Consider the following 22,538-nt stretch of genomic DNA (forward strand, 5'->3'; position numbering starts at 1 on the left):
ATTTTTTTTTTATCAAACACGAAAAGCACGGAAGTTCGTTAGGAAAGATATACCTACAGGAGGTATATTTACCCCTAATATCCAGAGGGAAAGGTCATAAGAAAAGGTTATTTTTGAAAACATTTCTTCCCAGAAAAGGCGAGCGGCATTTTCAAAGAAGTGAATAACAACAATCGTAAAACCCACTAGAGTATTAGACCAGATGTAACCATTCACCAAATATTTTGCAGCAGAAAACGGTTCATTTCAATTATGTGCGTTGAGCTGATAAGTGAGTTTTAGGTGCGTCGTTATGTGAATATAATAATTCTTCATTCTACGCAGTGTTCGGAAAATAATACATAGGTTATTTTAATAAAACTGTATGAATCATTCGATGACGCTATTGAAGGTGAATAGGTAAGTCATGTAATCTGTATGTACCTATTTATCGATTAAATATTAATTTCATCAGATTTGTGGTCGATTCTAGATTTATAAAACTAGCAAACTAGAATTCTGTTCGAATCTGAAGGAATCGTTATAAGGATATAACGATCCCCCAAGATGACTCATCATTCGAAGCACTCATTGAAAAGTACATTGTTAGTGGATATCAGACGATTCATTAATAATGAAATTCCATAACATGAAGCAATATCTATATGACATATTTAATTATCAATTGCTCCACTGATCATATTTTTGTACAGTATCGTCACAGTTATTACATCAACCCATAGAAGTACAGTGACTGTCTCTGCAGTGTGCAAACAAATATGCTCCGATAACGTTTCTGATTATTCTTCATTCAAATTAATTCAATCGTCATATTTCAAGCGCCATAAATTTTTTCAATTTTGAATCCGTTTTCTCTTCTTCATATCGCCAAATTGTACATATAACAAACTTTTGATGATGACCTTTATTGTTATCTTCATTTACTTCTGAAGATGTATAATTATTTTCTCTACAAATCTATTTTAGGACCTCAAAGTATCAACTTAGGTACATGTGTGCTCTAGCTTAATATTCTAACAGTTATCAATCCATTTGATATCTGAAATTCATAAAAATTAACTTTCATATTGAATATTTGATATGATGCACCTCCAGCCCATAAACGTGTTGATGAACATCTAGAAGACAATACAAATTTATTTTCTTTCCATAACATACTATTCTCGTCATTTCAGGTAAAATGACGAGAAATTGAAGGCTCAATTTTAATTAATATTTCATATTGTAAACTATCAGATGAGTCATTTTTACTGAAGAAGGAGAATGTCTCCGAAACGTATAATTATATATTTTTTTATATGAACTAAACAACTTCATTAAAAACCTGACACTTCCAAATAAAGAAAATACTATTGACTATTAAAAAGCAGGTAAATAACATGATCAAAATATATATATATATTTTTTTTTTTTTTTTTTTTTTTTTTTTTTTTTTTTATTCACCGACAAGCGGGATGGATCCGAGACAACCGGGTCACCACAGCGACCAAGGTTGTACTCAGGAGCTAGTAAGAAATCTTCTGACTGTCCGCGTGGTACCTAGGATGACCTCTTTCTGTGCTTGGCTAATCAGGTAAGTATCTAATTGTAGACGTTTCGTGTTTTCAATCATGTGTGTCTCCACCAGGCCATTTACCGATATTATGAGTGGGAGAATTGATGTTTTCCTCAGACCGTACATTTCTTTCAGCTCAAACGCGAGGTCATGATATTTGGTGAGTTTCTCAGTGTACGCTCGGGCGATATTATCATCGGCGGGTACCGTTATGTCTATTATCTGCACCAATTTTTCGGTCTTATTAAACAGAACTATGTCCGGCCGGTTATGCGATATTGCCCTGTCCGTGACCATAGTTGTGTCCCAGTACAGTTTGTAGACATCGTTTTCCAGGACGCTGCATGGCTGGTAAATATATATATATATATATATATATATGTATATATATATATATATATATATATATCTATATATATATATATATATATATATATATATATATATATATATGTCGGAAGGATAACGAGGGCAATTGTTCATAAAACAAATCATAAGGATAAGGACAGTCCCTCTCAGAGAAATACCAACCGTAGACACGTGTTTCGGGCTTTCGGCCCTCATCAGTACGGTGAACAAGTGTTAGGATGTGCAACACTTGAAAGAAACAACAAACAAACAGAGTCAACAACACAACAACAGAACAACTGTTTGTTTGTTGTTTCTTTCAAGTGTTGCACATCCTAACACTTGTTCACCGTACTGATGAGGGCCGAAAGCCCGAAACACGTGTCTACGGTTGGTATTTCTCTGAGAGGGACTGTCCTTATCCTTATGATTTGTTTTATGAACAATTGCCGAATTGATTCGAATTTTGTAGAAATGAGTAAGAAGCATAGAAATAATCAGATTGCCGGAAGGACACTGCTCTTGTTATAGAAAGCTCAATTTTTATGAGCTCATCAACAGTTGAAACCATAGAAATATTGAGACTCTTAGGTAAAAAAAGGTTTTTGACCATTTTCTGTTGTTTATTTTAATACAAATCATTCAATGTTATAAATTTTTGAAATCAGGAAAAATTAAGCTTTCAAAACATGGCATAGAAATTTAGTGTTCCCTTTGAAAAAACATAACTTTGGGTCATAGCTTCGTAATTAAAAACCTTTTCGAAAACACGAGCACGCCACTGGATTCTACGTAAAAAAGTGTCTGTATAATGTTTAAATTTCGGAGCTCTAGCATCAGTATAAGCGGAGATGTAAAAGCTTTCGATATCGCCATTTTTCCAATTTTCGCTTATAACTCGAAAACAAAAGGTGGCCAAAAATGAATTCTAACCTTGTTAGTTTCTCAAAACAAGAGACCGAGAATATGGGATATCAGATTTTGTCTATCACCTCAGGTTTAGAAGTTGTAGTGCAAAAACATCGAAATTTGCCCACTCTGTTTGTGAGGAGAAAATCAAATTTTGTCCCAGATATACAACATAAATTAACTATTGAACTGCTCAAAATAGTCATCATTCATTTTTCATTGCAATTAAGTTTTGAAATCATTATACAAACGTGTTTTTTCAGATGTAAATCAGAAATATTTCTATGCAAAATAACGATTTTCTTCCTTCTGAAACATAAAAAACTAAATATTAATTATTCATCAAACTTCAAAAATCATCGAAAGTTTTACTTTCACATGGCATGTTAAAATCATTAATATTTTCCATACAAGAAACATTTGGGGAAGTTCTGGAATCATAGGGATGATGATAATTAATTTGATATTTCAGTAAAGGCCGAGGAACAGAATTTAACTTAAATCCAGTTGATTTTGAAGGAATATTATAATCGCAAGTAAGAGGGCTTTCAGATATATTAGTACATTGAAATACGATATGAGGAAAAACCCAGTCTAATTATGTTCTAAATTTAGTTTCTCATGGATTACCTGAAACCTAAAACAGAACTTGTAATAAGCGACAATAAAAACTACTTGATCTGTTCATTGCTACCATACATGCATTACAAACACAATTAATTGTTGGCTGTTCAATCAAATACCTATTTATTGGAAACCTCGAACGCTGATTGGCTTGTTATGAGAATAAAATTTTTACATCGTGATACGTATACCGTGTAATGCTGAGTGACTGTGACGTCACATCCGTTGCCAGTGTTAGCACTAGCGGTTTCACCCCCCTGCTCTAAAGGCTGTCGTGTAACTTTGCCAAACCCCTCATTTGTAAGAATAACCCTTTTTACAGTCGCAGTTTTTGTTGCGCGTGTCACAGTATTGTTTCGCTATTTTGATCCACTCTGCTTATGTAATTGAAAGATTTGCGCGAGAATAAGTTATTATGATCCGATTTTCTAACGTTTCCATATCACATTCATTCTCAATTTCAGAAGTTCATCGCACCTGCGCCAACTCAGGAGATGGCAATAATCAAAGCAACCTGTTTTAATATGCACTGAAGGAATTCAGAAGTTACCTCACTAGGGAGACATTCTACAGGAGCATCGTTCAGAAATTTTTATTGCTCCGGAAGGAACACTTGACTTATTCGCTTTGTATCCAACATTCTGCCTTTTCAAGTATCTATGCTCGCTATTTAGCATAATGCACTGGACTTATTTCATCTTCACTCGCACACCAGTTTATAAAAGCTTCGTACGCTTTTCGGATAGCTACTCGAAGTTCTGGTGGCGTGGGGAATCGGCGATAATTTAATTAATGACTCAACTGTCGTCAGTATTATCAAAACTTGATTATTGGTGTGATAGATCGTTAAAACTGTTCAAGTATTCTAATGAAGAGTGTTTTTGGCCACAATGGAACGTATGTTCAAAGGGAAAATTAACAATCCGCTGAAGTTTACGGTTCTTAGTGACAAATTGTAGTTTAGTTATAAGTAGATTATAACGATATACTGTGATTGGTAGGTGTTACGATTAACCTATAATGTGGTAGGTAGTGGAGGTAGTTTGAGCCCCCCTCCCCAGGGACATGTTTTGCTATATATAGTTAGTAGCCTAACGTTTCTGAAGATCACATCGTTGGCGAAACGATTCGAGTGTGGCTCTACATAATTCATTAATCGTGAAACATTTTCATCATTCTCTACCTCGTTGAATTTTTCATATCGGGATGATATAAAATCATCCCGCGTGCTTTCAATTCCCGGATCCCAATTAACCGTAAAAAAATTTCCTTTTGTAGGTAAGATATCATTCACTTTACGCATTTTCAATTAGGTGTTCATGTTGTTAAGTTACGACTTTTATTCCTAGATTGTCGAACTTGTCGGATTGTCGGATTCTTCAGCAAGTAGAATTTTTGTAGCTTTTCGTCGATACATTTTCCTTACTACAACACGAACCCTAGCATTTTTCAAACCATGGGAGCGTTATTGATAGGTGTAGCATTCCTACCTGTTTGTGTGAGTTCGAGGTATAGCGAAAGATGGTAAGTTCGCGAGTGTACAAGTGAACAATTGGTGGCTTCATTCGGAAACTCCCGCATTATTCGTCGATTTTATATTCGCTCGAACGCATTATGTTAGAGCTTTTCTACACCGCCCTTGAAAACCGAAAGTTGGAGCTGAAATACAGGGTGTTTCCTAAACATGCGGCAAAAATTCAGGGGGCTGTTCCTTGGACTATTCTAAGAATATTTTGTCCTTTGATGATTTTTGAAAAACCTATTTGTTTCGAAGATATAGGGGAAACAAAATTTCAGATAATAACATTTTATTATGAAAAATTACATGAAAATTCAACTCAACCTACAAAAACTGTTGAAAATGACCACCTCTAGCCAGCATACAAGCATCCAATCTTCTCTTCATTGACTGCCGAACCCTTTCAAAAACACCAGGATCATTTCTTATTAAGTTACACCCAGCAATGATCCGATTTCGCAAGTCTTCCACATTTTCTACTGGAGTGGTATAAACTAATGATTTTAGATGGCCCCATAGGAAATAATCTAAGGGGTTTAAGTCCGGGGAACGAGCAGGCCATAAATGAGGTCCACCTCTTCCAATCCAAATTATTATTAATTATTGAACTATTATTAATTTTAAAAATATGAAAAATGTTGTTCGCCCTGTATCTTCGAAACAAAGAGGTTTTTCAAAAATCATCCAAGGACAAAACATGCTTAAAATAGTCCAAGGAACAACCCCCTGAATTTTTGCCGTATGTTTAGGAAACACCCTGTATATCCCGCACCAAGGGCCCTGTGGAGAGGCTATGTTTTCTAACCTGACGCCCATCAGGTAAGTTATAATGTTAACCACAATTTTAGACTTTAGTATCATTTTCATATGTTTCGCTGTTGCTTATACAGTCCACCATTTCTCCACTAATTTAATGAACAATCGGACTCGACTTACCTGTTGCAACCTCGTAGTATAGTTATTTTTTATTGAGTTTGATTTCATTATCTTTTACTTTTGTTTTATTTCATTTTCAAAAGATAAAAGCACCAATTAACATAGCCCCATTAGTTGACATAACTATTGAATAATACAAAATAAATAAATTGTAGCTCGAAAGTAACTCCGAAATCCATCGTTGCCACCGGTACGATAATTATCGAATTATACGATAATTTATTCGATTCGATAAATCGAAGTTTGAAGGTCTAGTTAACTAGAATAAGTCCTTTTCTACTGTTCATAGTGGGGGACTGTTTTACAAATTTGTTCATTTTTATTCGAAAATAGACCATTATTCAGAACAACCCATTTCGTAAATTTCTTACCTGATCTCCCACTGTATTATATTATGTCTTTCGACCCGATTATCTCGTCGGTGGGTTGCGATCGACCCGGGTCTAATAGCTACCTAAGCCACTGTATATAGGGTAAATGCACTGGTTAGCCGACCGTCAGTGTCTCTCGACTCGACCATTCCGTGATTTGAGATAAAATAATAATAAAATATATCTTGTAGTGTAAAATATTTCCGCCGTACGTGTTTTCTCGACCATTGCTACCCTTTCAAGATAGTTTGCATAGTAGGGGTATAGGTCAAAGTTTTCGCGCTGAAATAGTATATTGTGCAACAAGTGGGGAAAGTCCAACTTTTCTCGCGAGTTCACACGAGCGAGAAAAGGACTTTCTCCACATGTTGCACACTGTACTTTTCCTACAACTGCACAAATTTCAATAATTCAAGTAATGGACTTGATTCAAATCAAAATGGCCTTCGTTGACAGTATGTGCGAATTTATTGCGTTTCCATAGAAACGACTCAAAAGCCCAATTACATTGGTCTACCAAGCGAGGTGTGGGCAAAGTGCTGTGAGAAATAATATTTCCCACAGTATGAGCAATACATAGTTTTGAAATTGAGTAAGCTATGAAGAATACGCTACTTTTCATAGCAGTTGTGGGAAAATGTATATTATTCGGCAGTCGCGAACTGGTATTGGAAAATTTTTACCTTTTATTTCTCGACCAAAGTGGTCGACAACCAATATGTAATTTCAATAATTGTTTATTTCAACCGATATATTTCTGTTGGATCATGTTCGTTTTTTTTTTTGAATATTAGTTTGCGACCACTGAATTAACGTTGAAACATACTTATTCTACCTTTCATTTATTCTCGGTCGAGAACCAATTTGAATGTATAGTATATACAAAGCCACTTGAACTAGTCCATAAAAACGCTCGGCCAGATGTCTCTTTGAAATGGAAACCGCGATCCGCTAAATACCGGGGGTTTATTCGAAAGTATTGTTAGGCAATAAATTCACTGGCCCCAAAGGAATTTCTGGAAACTTGGACAACCCTTGAACATATAATTGAAATATTCTGGCTTCCTCCAAGTGACTTTGGATATACTATACTTAATTCTCGACCACTTGTGGTCGGTGTTTTATATAGGGTAGATGCACTGGTTCTCGACCAGTTAACAGAAACATCGATTTCGAGCACGATTTTTTCACACATAAACTTATCAAATTTTAATGGTGTTGGTGTTCATCGATTCTTTGGCGAGTTTTAAATGATTTGTCATCTAATTTTAAGCGTTCTTTCCGCATTTAACCTTTGAAATGTGAAAACTTATAGAAAATCTCAATAACCTCGGTTCTCGACCACGCCGCAGAATTCTCGACCATTTTTGTGTTAGTTTTCGACCACTAAGAATAGTGGCCGCTCCACTTAAAAATTTTATAAAAAACTTTAGAGCGAGATGAGTGATTAGTTCTTACTTACGTACCGTACCATCGACATCACTACCTATCACTCAGATGGGTTTCAGATGAGGTAATCAAGTGAGAAACACTCGGAACGTAAAAAAAAAATATTTTGCAAAAGTTTCCACTTTCTATAAATATTTCAAAATAACAACTCATACAACATTATTTGGTTATTTTGCTCCTAATATCTATTTAGAAACTAATGAGTAAATAAAATATAAAACACCGACCACCAGTGGTCGAGAATTAAGTACAATCAAATTGGTTCTCGACCGCGAATAAATAAAGGGTAAAAATAAGTGTTTCAACGTTAATTCGGTGGTCGCAAACTAATATTCACAAAGTAGATATATGAATGAATCAAGGTATCGAAAAAAAACGAAAATGATCCAACAGAAATATATCAGTTGAAATGAACAATTATTGAAGTAACATATTGGTTCTCGACCACTTTGGTCGAGAAATAAAAGATACAAATTTTCCAATACCAGTTCGCGACCGCCGAATATTAAACAAAAAAATATACATTTATTTGCTTTTTGATTGAAATACACTCGAAAATATATCTTATAGTTGATATGGAACAAAATATACACACATAATTCATTTGAAATAAGAAATAATTACTATTTTCTGGTCATATATCACAAAGCACTTTTCTAAGAGAGGACGAGAAAGAACCCTTTTCTATGATAGACGATTATAAACTAATTTTTAGCGCGAAAACTCTGACCTATACCACTACTATGCAAACTATCTTGGAAAGGTAGAATGGTCGAGAACACGCACCGCGAAAATATTTTGCACTACATGATATATTTTTATTATTATTTCATCTCAAATCACGGAATGGTCGAGAACCAGTGCCGGTCGGCTAACCAGTGCATTTACCCTACTCATTAGTTTCTGAAAAGATATTAAGAACAAAATAACCAAATAATATTATTTAATATGAGTTCCTATTTTGAAATACTTATAGAAAATGAAAACTTTTGCAGAATAATTTTTTTACGTTCCCAGTGTTTCTTACTCAATTACCTCATCTGAAATCCATCTGATTGATATAAATATAAAATTTTTAAGTGAAGACGAGAAGCGAGCGGCCACTATTATTAGTGGTCGAAAACAAACAAAAAAATGGTCGAGAACTCTGCGGCATGGTCGTGACCCGAATGTTATTCAGATTTTCTGTTTTCACATTTCGAAGGTTGAATGCGAAGAGAACGTTTAAAATTATATGACAAATTATTTAAAACTAGCCAAAGAATCGATGAACATCAACACCTTTAAAATTTGATTAGTTTATGTGTGAAAAAGTCGTACCCGAAATCGATGTTTTTGTTAATTTGGTCGAAAATCAGAGCATTTACCCTACTTACGAATGTCAGTAGGACCGTGAAATTGTCGCAATTTTATTATACCCAAAGTGATCAGATGATAAAAAAATCTTTTCAATGAGGAAATATTGTGGCCCTGAAAAGGGCCGTTTCACATACAGATTGTATTTATGATTTCTTTTCTGTCTTCTTTGGCAAGAGGACGGCTTGGATATTCGGTAAAACACCACCTTGAGCGATAGTTACTCCCGATAGCAATTTGTTCAACTCTTCGTCGTTTCTGATTGCCAGCTGAAGATGTCTGGGAATAATTCTGGTTTTCTTGTTGTCACGTGCTGCGTTACCGGCCAATTCCAAAACTTCGGCGGCTAGATATTCCATAACAGCGGCTAGATAGACGGGTGCTCCAGCTCCAACTCGTTCAGCATAATTTCCTTTGCGTAATAAACGATGAATACGACCAACTGGAAATTGTAATCCAGCTCGGTTGGAACGAGACTTTGCCTTACCCTTAACTTTTCCACCTTTACCGCGACCAGACATTATAATATAATACGCGAATATGGGAGAGTAAAATGATTGTTGGGCTTTGATAATTCCTCGAAAATGTCCTCGTATACATATATATATACTCGCGGTTTCGACCAATCAGCGTAGTACGTTCCATACTCTGAATGAGGTAGGGCTTAGTATACTAATTTCATACATTGAATGCCATTGATTGCCATCCATAGAGTTTGAATTATTATTTGTTTTTTGTTTGTTTTTTTATTTGCATACAGTCCCAATATATTTGATAATTGGTTCCGCAAACAGCTAGAAATTAACAGGAAGAAAAATACAATCGCACAGTTGACTATGCAGGTTTAGTCATTTCATTTGAATCTTTCACCTTAATGAAACATTCGTCTGTAATATATAAATCATCTAGTGCTGCGATCACTATTCTGTAAATGACATCTATCATCTGCGTATAGAGCTAGCATATTCCTTGACCTTTTTGGGGCGTTGCATATGCAGATGTTGTTGATTTTGGGCTTAGAACTGAACCTTGAGGCACTCCTGCTTCCATTTGTCTGGTGGGGATATTACGTCGTCTATTTTGACATAAAAACTCTTCAGAATCCGAAAAGCTCGAGCGTTCTATCAGATACGGATCAAAATAATGATTTTGACTTATTTATTCGGTGTGATGTCATTTTGATGATGACATCAGCATATTGGATTCCCTTCACTTCTAGGTACTGTTGTTGCCTAGTGATACCGGCAGCTAGATAGGTCAGGAGAGGAGTTTTTTTTCATCTTTCGTAGAAGTAGATTGTGTGATATTAACTACGTCCTTTGGGGAGACCTCTGATTGCTTACGGGCTCTAGAGTTTCCGTTAATTGAAGAACACGTAATGATTGTAACAGCATGATATATGTAATCTTTTAGCGTTAGTTACTCTGAGAAATACAGAGTTGAAAATTACTACACAGCAGAAAGGATGCCCCAAGAATAGGATCGAAAGAACAGCTAATAGACGTCCTAATTAGGAAAAAATCTGGGTAAATCTTTTTACGACATACATATTTAAATTTTGAGAATATACAAGATCCGACCCCAATTAAAATAAACTTTCTGGAGTATGCGACTGGAGAACTATGATATCATCTAACATTCTAAGGCAAACATAACCACTAAGCAGATCCCCAATTAATGGGGGCCATTTCTATCGAGACTCCTCCACCCCTACTCAACTCTATCTATAAACAACTAAACGGCTACTGAAACGAAAAAAAAAGGTTTCAATATCAGAGGCAACAATCTACACAACAGTTGTAGAATCTATTTTAACTTATGGCTGTGAATGCTGGCAACTTCCAGAAAAAAAAAGACCATAGACAAATTAGAGATGGACATTTCGATAAGATCTTGTAGAGTTTCCAGATTGCAACATATCAGGAACGAAGAGATAAGAAGGGAAACTGGGCGGGATTTTACAACGGTAGAACGCATGGAAACTAAACAGTTACTGATATTATTTATATATATATATATATATATATATATATATATATATATATATATATATATATATATATATAAATCGAGGTGTATGTTTGGTTGTCTCGTCTTGAATCATGATTTTCTTTGTTGGTTGAAATATACTATATATATATATATATATATATATATATATATATATATATAATGCAGTACTGAAAATATATATATATATATATATATATATACAGGGTGAGTCTTTGACTTGTACATATATTTTAACCCAAGATTCCTGAGGTCAAAAGAAACACTTTTTTCCTTTACCATTTTTTCCGATTCGGCCCGGTTAAAAAGATACAGGCTGTTGAAAATCGTTAAAAAAATGTGATTATCGGCTATATCTCGGAAATGGTTGTATCGAAGGAAATGATTTTTGAAATATAGCTTTTTTTTGATGTGATACATCTTCTCCGAACACCAGATTCCATACACATTCTTCTGTTTCTATGTTATGAACATAACATACCATCAAAATACCAGAAATTCGAAGAAACCAACTCTTAATAGTAATTTGAACGTTCATTGAAGAATATTTGGCTAATTTGAAAAATAAAAGTATTCTTCATATTTTCTCGTACAAAGCGCCGTTTTCGAATAACTTGATCTTAAAAAAAAAAAATTATCTGTGAAATTCAAAAAATTGGGTACTTTGGCTGAATGCAACTCTGTTCTATTGTGGAAAAAAAACCACAGAAATGAATATTTACTATGAAGTCATGTCTCAGATTCAAGAATTGAAGTACTAGCCAACTTAGTTTGAAAATGAAGTTATTTGAATAAGCTCACCTCAACTCCTCGATTTGATTAAAAATCACTGAGCTTTGGCACAGCTCTGATAATAAGAAGATACTTCACTAAAATCAACATTCTTTTTGAAAAGTCCAGATTATTCATAAAACCCATGTTTAAAAAAGTTTTCACAAAATAGTCCCATTATAATGACAACAATCAATATCCCACTAAAGACTGCTGCTATCGAACAATACTGTATTCTTCTTCGGCTCATTCTAACTCACATCGAAACATACCACACACATCGAAACATACCACTAGGTACATACTAGACAAATTTTCATGTGATTGAGATTGAATACTTTTATTCTTTTGCTATTCCATAAATTCATCCTAAGAGCTTATGATTGACATACTTCCAAGAGGGCCATAATTGTTTTAATGTGAAAACAAATCAGGTGAGTTGAAAGAAACCAAATATTCTATTGTGGATAATTATATTGAATACTTCTCATTTATTTTCAATGCCAAAATCAAGATGAATTAAGTAGTAAAGTTGGCTATAATGTAGGTACACATTAACAACAAATTTGATTACAAGTGGAGTCTAACATTTTCCATTGATTACAGAGCCAGAATATTTTACATATTTCCATATTTTCATACTGATGGTTTCAAAAATATTGATGCATTTCAATATTTTTATGAGATAGTTGGAACAAATCAAATGCTTCATTTCATAACAAATATCTTATAACAATAACAGTGTAAACTGTAAATGAAAATTTTAGGTTAGAACATAGATTATTCGAACCGAACTGCTGTGTTTATATTTGGCATCACTCGAAATTTGAAATTCAAACTTAAAACCACAGATTACTATAGTCTGTGTTAGATCTTTCATAGATGAATATTATTTATTTGAGATTTTAAGGTTAATTCTTGCACGAAAAATAAACAACGATATCATATAAATGAAATATAATGAATGAATGGATATGAGTATCAGAGCTAATATGGCTGGTAGCGAGCTCAATTCGTTATAATTATCGAAAATGAAATAGAAATCAAGAGAAGAATATTTAATCTTTAGCGTCAACGAAATTGGAATAACTCATTTATTTGATTATAAACACTACTTTGTTCAACAAATGGAATGTTAAACGTGAGTTTATGATGGTTTTTCTAATTTAGTAGCTTATTTCCAAGGTTCAAGAGGTATATCTTATGCTTGAGAAAACTTCAGTGTTCCGGTTTTCAGGGGTGAATTAGCTCATTTTGAAAATTTAAAATGGCTATATCTTTTTAACAGGGCCGAATCGGAAAAAATGGTAAATGAAAAAAGTGTTTCTTTTGACCTCAAGAACCTTCGGTTAAAATATATGTACAAGTCAAAGACTCACCCTGTATATATATATATATATATATATATATATATATATATATATATATATATATATATATATATATATATATATATATATATATATATATATATATATATATATATATATATATATATATATATATATATATATATATATATATATATATATATATATATATATATATATATATATATATATATATATATATATAGATATATGTCGGAAGGATAACGAGGGTAATTGTTCATAAAACAAATCATAAGGATAAGGACAGTCCCTCTCAGAGAACTGTCCTTATCCTTATGATTTGTTTTATGAACAATTACCCTCGTTATCCTTCCGACATGTTATTATTCCTGGATTCGGATGTCACGCAGTTAGTTATAGCTTTTCGCGTGGTGATGTCGGTTGTTGCCCGAAAACACATTGGGTCTTCCTGCTGAAACCACAAATGGATTGCTGGCTTCTGTTGTTGACTCTGTTTGTTTGTTGTTTCTTTCAAGTGTTGCACATCCTAACACTTGTTCACCGTACTGATGAGGGCCGAAAGCCCGAAACACGTGTCTACGGTTAGTATTTCTCTGAGAGGGACTGTCCTTATCCTTATATAGATATATATATATATATATTGATATATATAGATATATATATATATATATATATATTTTTTTTTAACAATCACTGTTTGCAACAGGTTTATATATATATATATATATATATATATATATATATATATATATATATATATATATATATATATATATATATATATATATATATGTATATATATATATATATATATATATATATATATATATATATATATATATATATATATACACCACGAATGGGCTGGTTGAGATGCATCTAACTGGGAACACAGCCAAACTTGGACTTCACGAAGATCTAATAGAGAAGGCGCAAAAGGAGATGATCTTGTGGACCACGAGAATTGAGAGAAGTTTCCTCAGAAGCAATTGAGTGTTGCCTTGTTCTGAGAGGAACCGGCAACCTCTAAGCCTTACCCTGCAACGGTATAAATATATATTTATATATATATATAGTAACAATTGAAAAGCAGGTAAATAACATTGAACCGAATATATATACATATATATATATATGATATTGGTGTGCAAAATTATCAGACATGGTATAGGAAGCTGACGAACATATTCGAATTATATTAGTATGGATTATTTCAAATTGATAAATCTACATGTCGTTAACGGTGAAATTAGAGATCAGACTATAATTATAAGTTTTAAAAATTTGTGGTTCTGAAAAGAACCGTTTGATATGCAACAACAATTCCTGCTTTATTTGGAACTGGTGTATTTTGTTACTGCTTTAGTTCCTTCGCTGACGGCGTGTTTTGTCAACTCACCGGGCAAGAGAAGGCGCACTGCTGTTTGAAGTTCCCTGCTGGTTATTGTCGAACGTTTGTTGTAGTGAGCAAGTCTACTCGCCTCGGCGGCGATGCGTTCGAAAATATCATTAACGAAACTGTTCATGATGCTCATAGCCTTGCTTGAAATACCCGTATCCGGATGGACTTGTTTCAATACTTTATAAATGTAGATAGCGTAACTTTCCTTCCTCTTGCGTTTCTTCTTCTTGTCGCTTTTAGAAATGTTTTTTTGGGCCTTGCCAGCTTTCTTGGCAGCTTTTCCGCTAGTTTTAGGAGGCATCTTCAATCGATCAATCTGAACTTGGAACTTCTTTCTCTTTTGCAGTCAGGCTATTAGCCTCTTACTGCTCAGTCTCAATATGATTTACCTCTGGTGAGCTAATTTGGTCTGCTCTAGCAGGTGGCAATATGCCACTTCAGAAGGTTTGTGTAACTAATTATTACACAATCTCTGTGCCAGTAAGGGTTTGGCTCTAATACACACTTCCTAGGGAAGTGCCATCTTCGGTCTTTTGTGTTTCCTAGGGGCTTTTTCATCATAGTCGCAAGCCTTCCTTATAAGATGGTTTGCGTGATTTTTCATTTTGTTGAAGGTCTTCTCGCTCAGATCTATTAAATGGTCGTCTAAGAATGGTATATGCAGGTCTTCATGTATCCGTACGTTGCTGACAAACCATGGTGCATTTACGGCCCGTCTCAGGATCGTACTCTGCACGACTTGAAGTCCCTGCAGATGCGTCTTTGCGGCGTATCCCCAAGCCGGGCATGCGTAAGACATGACCGGCCGAATGGTGGACTTATAGAGAAGAAGCTTGTTGGAAAGAGACATTTTGCTGCTTTTGCAAAGTAGCGGTTGCAACGCTGCCGCTGCTGTCTTTCCCTTCGTCACAGCTGATGTGACGTGTTGTTTCCAAGTAAGCTTCTTGTCAAGTATCACTCCCAGATACTTGGCCTCGTCTTTCCATTCGATCCTCCTACCGAACATTACGACATGTCCTATGGGATCTTTTTTCTTTCGACTGAAAAGAACGGCTTCGCTCTTCTCAGGGTTTACTTCGATTCTCCATCGAGCAAACCAGGATTGAAGTCTATAGATGGCTTCCTGTAGATACTTCGTTGCCATTTTGGGACACCATGAACTGGCAAGAATGGCGGTGTCGTCAGCGTACAGTGCCATGGAGGTTTTCACCGTTTTTGGCATGTCGGATACATATATTGTGAATAATATTGGAGACAGCAGAGATCCTTGCGGAACTCCGGCTGAAAGAGACCTCTCTGAAGACAATACTCCGTCAACTCTGGCTCTAAACTTGCGAGAATGCAGGTAAGAAGCTAGAAGTTGGACCATGGAGAGTGGAAATCCGGCCGCAAGCAGTTTGTATAGCAGTCCTTTGTGCCATACTTTATCAAACGTTTTGGCCACATCCAAGAACACAGCCCCTGTGACTTGTTTGCGGTTATATCCATCCGTGATTTGTTCCACTACTCGGAGCACCTGTTGCACAGTGGAGTGTTGGCTTTGAAAACCGAACTGTTCCAACTGTATAATCTTCTTTTCTTCTGTTATTGTCTTCAGTCTTTTCAGAATGACCGCTTCCGTAATCTTCCCTATGCACGAGAGAAGACTGATAGGACGGTAGTTCTGCGGGAATTTAGCATCTTTGCCGGCCTTGTGGATTGAAACCACGTTGGCTTTCTTCCATTCCTTCGGAAAGTACCTTAGTCGTAGCGTAGCATTGACTATATTCGTCAATGCAACTAAGGCTTTTCGAGGGAGGTTTCGCAACGTCAAACTAGTGATGCCGTCTGGTCCTGGTGCCGTTTTCACTTTACTCGACATAATAGTGTTCTGGATTTCCTGAACGGTTGCGAAACCAATAGCTTCCGTTGATTCCTTTTTCAGGTCTCTTCTCACTTTGCGGTTGACGTCCTCGATGTGGTCCAAATCCGCATAGTTGTAGGTACAACTGCATTGGCTTTCGAGGTTATCCGCGAAAGCTTCAGCCTTTTCTTCTGGACTATATACCATTCCTTGTAAACCGTGAATCGGTGGGGTTGGTTTTCTATCTGAGCGCAGTGCTTTGGCCATCCGCCAAACACTGTTGTCTTCTGTGGAAAGAGAGATTAATTTCTCTTCCCAACGATCATTCCGGACCTTTCTGAGAGCCTCCTTGACTCTAGCGTTGAGCTGATTGAACACTCGACGGTCCTCAGGGCTGAGTGTGTTCTGAGCTCTACGCCTCGCTCTATGCTTCTCCCTGATAAGCTCCTTGATGTCTTCTGGGATCGAGTTCTTCTGACTAGGCAAAGAAGAAATTCGTGTTGAACCGTCCAATGACGTTTTGATGATCTTCGTGAGGGACTCGACGGCTGAGTCCAGTTCCTTGGAGTCATATATGAGTCTAAGTGGACCCATATTCGTCGTCATTTGTTCCTTGAAAACCTGCCAGTCTGTCCATGACTTGGTTTTTGGCGGATCCACGTCGAATTCATCTCCAAGATGAACCAAAAAAGGATTATGATCGGAACTCAGCTCAGATATGGCTGTGATCCGATGAACTAATGGGATGTTCTTAAACATCGCGATGTCCAATACATCCGGGCGACCTATCGGTCCGTAATGAGTTGGCTCATTCGGTGCATCTATAACGATTTCTTGGTTATTGTCCGCAAAATCGTTCAGTGTTCTTCCACTAGCATTTGTGATTCTGCTATGCCATGCTGGATGCTTGGCGTTCAGATCGCCTGCCATCAGTGTCGGAGTTCTGGGATCGAAAACACGCCTCAAGTCCTCATTGAGTAGTTTTCGGCCCGGTCTATTATAAGCGGCAATCAATCTTATGTCACCGGAGTTGGTGTACACAGTTATTGCGTTGGCTTCCAGATGCTGAAGATCGGGTAGATCTATTTCTGAATGAGCAATAGACTTCTTGATCAAGATGGCTGTTCCACCTTTTCTCTCGTCATTCCGGTCCCTACGATAGGTCTGGTAGTTGCGGATTTTCAGAGAGAGGCATGGTTTGAGATGGGTTTCACACACCAGTGCTACATCCACTTCATGCCTGTTCAAGAAGTCTTCGAACTCGTCCTTTTTATTGGTGATGCCGTCTGCATTCCAGACGGCTATCTCCAGAGATTTTGGCTTCCTTCTGTACTCCAGTGCTATTCCAGAAGTTTGATCATCTGGTTCATCATGACCTGGAATGTGGCCATGAGTTTTTCAATTTCTGCCTTTTTCGGAGAAATTTTCTTAGGCGATTTTTTCGCCGTCTTTTTCGTTTTGAACGCTGGATTCTTTTCCTTCGGGGTCTTCTTCTCGGGTTTCTGCTCTACTTTGGCAGGAACCGTCCTTTTTGGTGCCGAAATGGGTTTGGCCTGATCTTTCTGTGAGACGGCCGGCTTTGAAAGGGAAACCGTCGGATTTCCCTTTGAGGGATTGAGGGGGCATCCCTTGTAATTGGCCGGATGAGGGCCATTACATAGAGCGCATTTCGCCGGGCTCTTTTTGTCCTTGGGGCACTTCGTCACCCCATTGTGGTCCTCTGCGCAGGCAACGCATTTCCTTGGTGCGTTGCATCTATTTGCCGCATGCCCAAATTTCTGGCACCGATGGCATTGGCCCAGACCGGGTTTTCTGCGTAATGTTTCCACCTTGACGCAGACATCAGCGGCAGTTCTTATGTCGTAAATACGACTTTCATCTCGCGGCAAGTGGACTAGAACCAGGGGGGTTGGCTTTCTTTCTTTGCCGCTTCTCATCCTAAAGGCTCCCGTTGGGTGGAAGCCTTGTTTCTTCAAGTCCTCTTCGACGGTTGACATCTCAACCGTTTCAGGTATTCCCCTCAATACCACTTTTAGAACTTTCTCCTCAGGAAGGGAGAAAGAGTGATACGGGAGATCTTTCTGGTCGAAGATTTTGGTGATTCTCCGATAATCGTCGGCTCCAGCGGGTTGTATTCTGACCCCATCTTTAATATTCTGACTCCTCAGAATATTTATTCCGCACTGTTTCAGGAACCGTATTATCTGCGACCAATTTTCCTTGGTCCGCAAGATAATAGGCGGAACTCTCGTTTTTTTCGCATCCGCAGCAGCCGGTTTGGGTGATACCGGCGCCTCAGTCCTCCTTTTCTTTTTTCTACTGACGAGTTGGAATTCCTCGTCATCCTCGTCGTTTGAGACTATTTCATCCGCTTTATTCTTCCCCTGAATTTGATGGTCGACTTCCATCTCGGTTATCGCCTCCTTATTGGTCGAAGTTGTTCCTGAGGGGGCGTGGCCTATGCTTGAACATTGCGTGAGCAATGTTTCAAGTTCCGTATTTCTACGGCTGAGGGCAGCTACTGTCTCTCTTAACTCCCGTATTTCAGCCATAAAACCCAGAATATCTTCATTTGTGATTGGTCTGGTCACCTTATTCTCCATTTTTTTTATTTATTATTTTTTTTTTTTTTTTTTCACTGATAACTAGTACTGAAAAGTACTTAAAAACTTCTTGAGCCGTAACGGAACACAACATTCACTTAACGACTCAATTACCACGTGTTTCACCACGTGTTCACTCTCTCACTTTTTGCTACCACGTGTTTCACCACGTGTTCACTCACTCACTCTTTGCGCACCTCGCTGCGCAACCTTCACTCTACTCTAATTCACTCGATCAATCTGACGATAAGTGAAAACTAAAAAATTACCTGAGATCTTTCTTAATTATTAAGTCAGTGCATGGCACTTTTACTCGTTGACTCCTTGTGGTTATCGGTGCGGGTTTAGGGGGGCGTTCACGTTCATACGCCTTGGTTGCCGGTTTCAGGGTTGGTCACCGGCCAGTGATAATGCCAATTTTGGTCTTTTAATTTTTGAATATTCGTCTATGTCATAATTGAGGGCTTCTTCTAACGTGGGGTTAGGGTGATCTTCTATTTTCTGTAGAATTTTTGAATTTCGGAGTCGGATTTTAGTACTTATCCTGCTAATCTGGAGATCACTCCTTATGTTTTTATTCCTGATGAACCAGGGGGCATTGGTTATCTGTCTTAGGATCTTGCTCTGCATCACCTCTAGGGTATTGAGGTGGGTCTTTGCGGTTTGTCCCCAAACCGTGGAGCTGTATAACATCACTGGGAGAATTGTTGATTTATATAGCCTAAGTTTGTTGCTTAGGCTGAGTTTACTGGAGCGAGCTAGTAGGGGGTACATTTGACATTTCCTTGTGATCACTTTTTCCTTAACTTGGTTGATGTGGTCTTTCCAAGTTAGCTTCCTGTCAAATGTAACCCCTAAGTATTTAACTTGGTTTTTCCACGGAATGCTCTCGCCATTCACCTCGATTTCTTCGGTGGGAAGTGTTGCTTTCCTGCTGAAGACTATCGCTTGTGTCTTTTCAGCATTAACTTTAATCTTCCACTTGGCCATCCATTCAAGGATGGTGTCAGTGGCTCGTTGTAAATAGCGCACTCCGAGGTTGACATTCCTGGAATGTGCTAGTACTCCGGTGTCGTCCGCGAAGGTGAACACTTTGGTGTCGTTGGCGAGATCCGTGGGAATGTCTGCCGTGTAGATGTTATACAGTTTTGGAGAAACCACTCCTCCTTGGGGTACTCCAGCTGTGATGTGGGTTCGTGATGATAAGCAAGATCCTATCCTAACTTGAAATGTTCTGTGTTTGAGGTAGTTCCCAATTAATTTGACTATTGATTTGTTAATGCCCAACTGGTTCATCTTGAATGTTAGTCCTTCGTGCCACATTTTATCGAATGCCTTTGAGACATCGAAAAATGCGGCCGTGTTGTAGTGCTTCCTGTTGATGTTCAGGATTAAGTTTTCCGTTAACCTAAGAGCCTGAAGTTCAGTTGAGTGACCAGCCCTGAACCCGTATTGTTCTGGGGGGATAATGTTGTTCTCGTCCAGTTCTTCTTGGAGCCTTATGAGGATGACTTTTTCGACTAGTTTGCCTAGTGTGCACAATAGGCTTATTGGTCGATGGCTCTGGGGAAATAGAGGGTTATCACCTTTCTTCGGGATCATAATAACCGTAGCGTTTTTCCATGTTACTGGAAAGTATTTCTCTCTGAGAATGGCGTTTGTTATATTAACCATTTGAGCTAATATGTTGTCCGGTAGATGCTTGATGTGGTTATTATTGATCCCGTCCTCGCCAGGTGATGACTTCTTCTTTAACCATTTGATGATATCTTTGAGCTCCTCGATGGTGGTGGTTCGGATTGCTTCAGAGGTTTCCTCTCCCATTATCCTCCTGGCGCTACTTTCCACCATACCTTCGAAGGCAACGTCATCCTCAGGGGATTGATTCGGAGAAAACTGGAGTTCAAGTTTCTCCGCGAACACATCAGCTTTTTCTTGATCCGTATAGACCAAACCTTGCGGACCGTGGATGGGGGGTGATCGATTGCCTCTGGTCTTCAGGGTCTTATTGAGGCGCCATAGGGGTTTGTAGTGGGCGTCGTGATCACTACATTCTTCGTTTATGTCTTCTAGAAGTGCTTGCCACTTTTGGTTCCTGTATTTCTGGATCTCTTCCTTGACTTTATTTCCGAGTCTGTTAGCTTCCCTCTTATCATTGGGGTCGAGGGTCCGTTGAGCTGTTCGTCGTGCACGGTTCTTCAGTCTTATCAGCGTCCTTATTTCAAGAGGTAGTTTATTGATTGTTGATGCAGATTGGGGTATAGTAGTTGTAGCTTTTTCTATGGCTTTTTTAATTTCAAGAGTGACCGCTTGAACTTCATCATCTATATCAGAACTGGAACTTAACATTGTGGGTGGTCTCGTGGAATTCATTAGTGTTCGGGTGAAGATTTCCCAGCTAAACTTGTTCGCAAGTCGAGGTTGGGGAATATCGTGCCATTCGTTCAGCTGAAGTATGATAGGGTTGTGATCTGAGGTGAGAACAGTTTCAGTGTGTACACTGTAGTTGTATCGGATGTTCTTAAGTATGAACACGTCCAATATGTCTGGAGTTCCGTGGCCGAAGAAGGTTGGCTGGTCGGGTCCAACTACAGTGTAGTTGTTCTTCAATGCGTTTGAAGAAAGCGTTCGTCCTCTCGGGGTGTTAAGCCGGCTGTTCCATGCTGTACTCTTGGCGTTCAGATCACCTCCTAGAATTACTTCGTTCGGAGTAGCAAGAATTTGGTCCAGGTCATCAGGCAGTAGGGCTTTACATGGGGAGTTGTACACTGCAACGACTGTTAAAGTCCTGTTGTCGGCCATGGTGATGTTAACGGCGGCATTCTCTAGGTTAACCGTGTTGAAGTTACTCGTCCGAACGTGCTCGATAGATTTGTTAACAAGCACGGCAACGCCACCGTTTCTGCCTGTTAGACGGTCACTTCTGTAGATGATGAAGTTCGGGATAACTAGGTGGTCCTGAGGTTTGAGGAAAGTTTCGCTGATAAGCACGACGTCGAATTTTTCTTCGGAAATGTAGTCTCCGAGTTCCAGATTTTTATTAAGCAAGGAGTTGGCATTCCAGGCTAGCACTTTTAGGCAATTTGGTCTCCTAATTTTGAAGACGACTCGCAATCTGGGTAAGAAGTAGTGTCACTTGTGACAGCATTTCTGTTAGTTGTGGCTCTTTTTTCTGTTTTGGCGTAGTTGGTTTGGGTGTGTTGACTTCATTCAACACGACAGAGCGATAGGAAACTCCTTCAGTGGTTTTTCTTGAATTGAAAAACCTTCTTTCTTCTGTTTTTTTCGGCTGTTGGTTATTTCCGGGGTAAGCTTTGCAGCCACGGAAATTTGCCGGGTGACTCAATGCGCAGTTGGCACATTTAGCCGGAGTGGTCCTAGGTTTAGGGCATTCTATTGAGAAGTGGTCTTCTCCGCATTTCACGCATCTTTGTTGCAGCCTACAGGTGGACTGAGTGTGCCCGTAATTTTGGCACCTGTGACACTGTCT

General features: G+C 37.8%; 1 protein-coding gene across 1 annotated transcript; it reads right to left on the reverse strand.

The window, feature by feature from the left end:
* Positions 1 to 9,121: 9,121 nt before the first annotated feature.
* LOC123681778 (histone H2A) lies at positions 9,122 to 9,609 on the reverse strand. Its single transcript, XM_045620068.1, has one exon. The coding sequence runs from the start codon at positions 9,586 to 9,588 to the stop codon at positions 9,214 to 9,216; it is 375 nt and encodes a 124-aa protein (XP_045476024.1). The 5' UTR covers positions 9,589 to 9,609; the 3' UTR covers positions 9,122 to 9,213.
* Between the last annotated feature and the right edge of the window lie 12,929 nt (positions 9,610 to 22,538).

This window comes from Harmonia axyridis, chromosome 6 (genome assembly GCF_914767665.1).
Source record: "Harmonia axyridis chromosome 6, icHarAxyr1.1, whole genome shotgun sequence".
NCBI classification, from domain to species: Eukaryota; Metazoa; Arthropoda; class Insecta; order Coleoptera; family Coccinellidae; genus Harmonia; species Harmonia axyridis.

Coding starts and splice junctions, on each gene's coding strand:
- LOC123681778 (XM_045620068.1), bottom strand. CDS start 9,588: ATGTCTGGTCGCGGTAAAGGTGGAAAAGTTAAGGGTAAGGCAAAGTCT.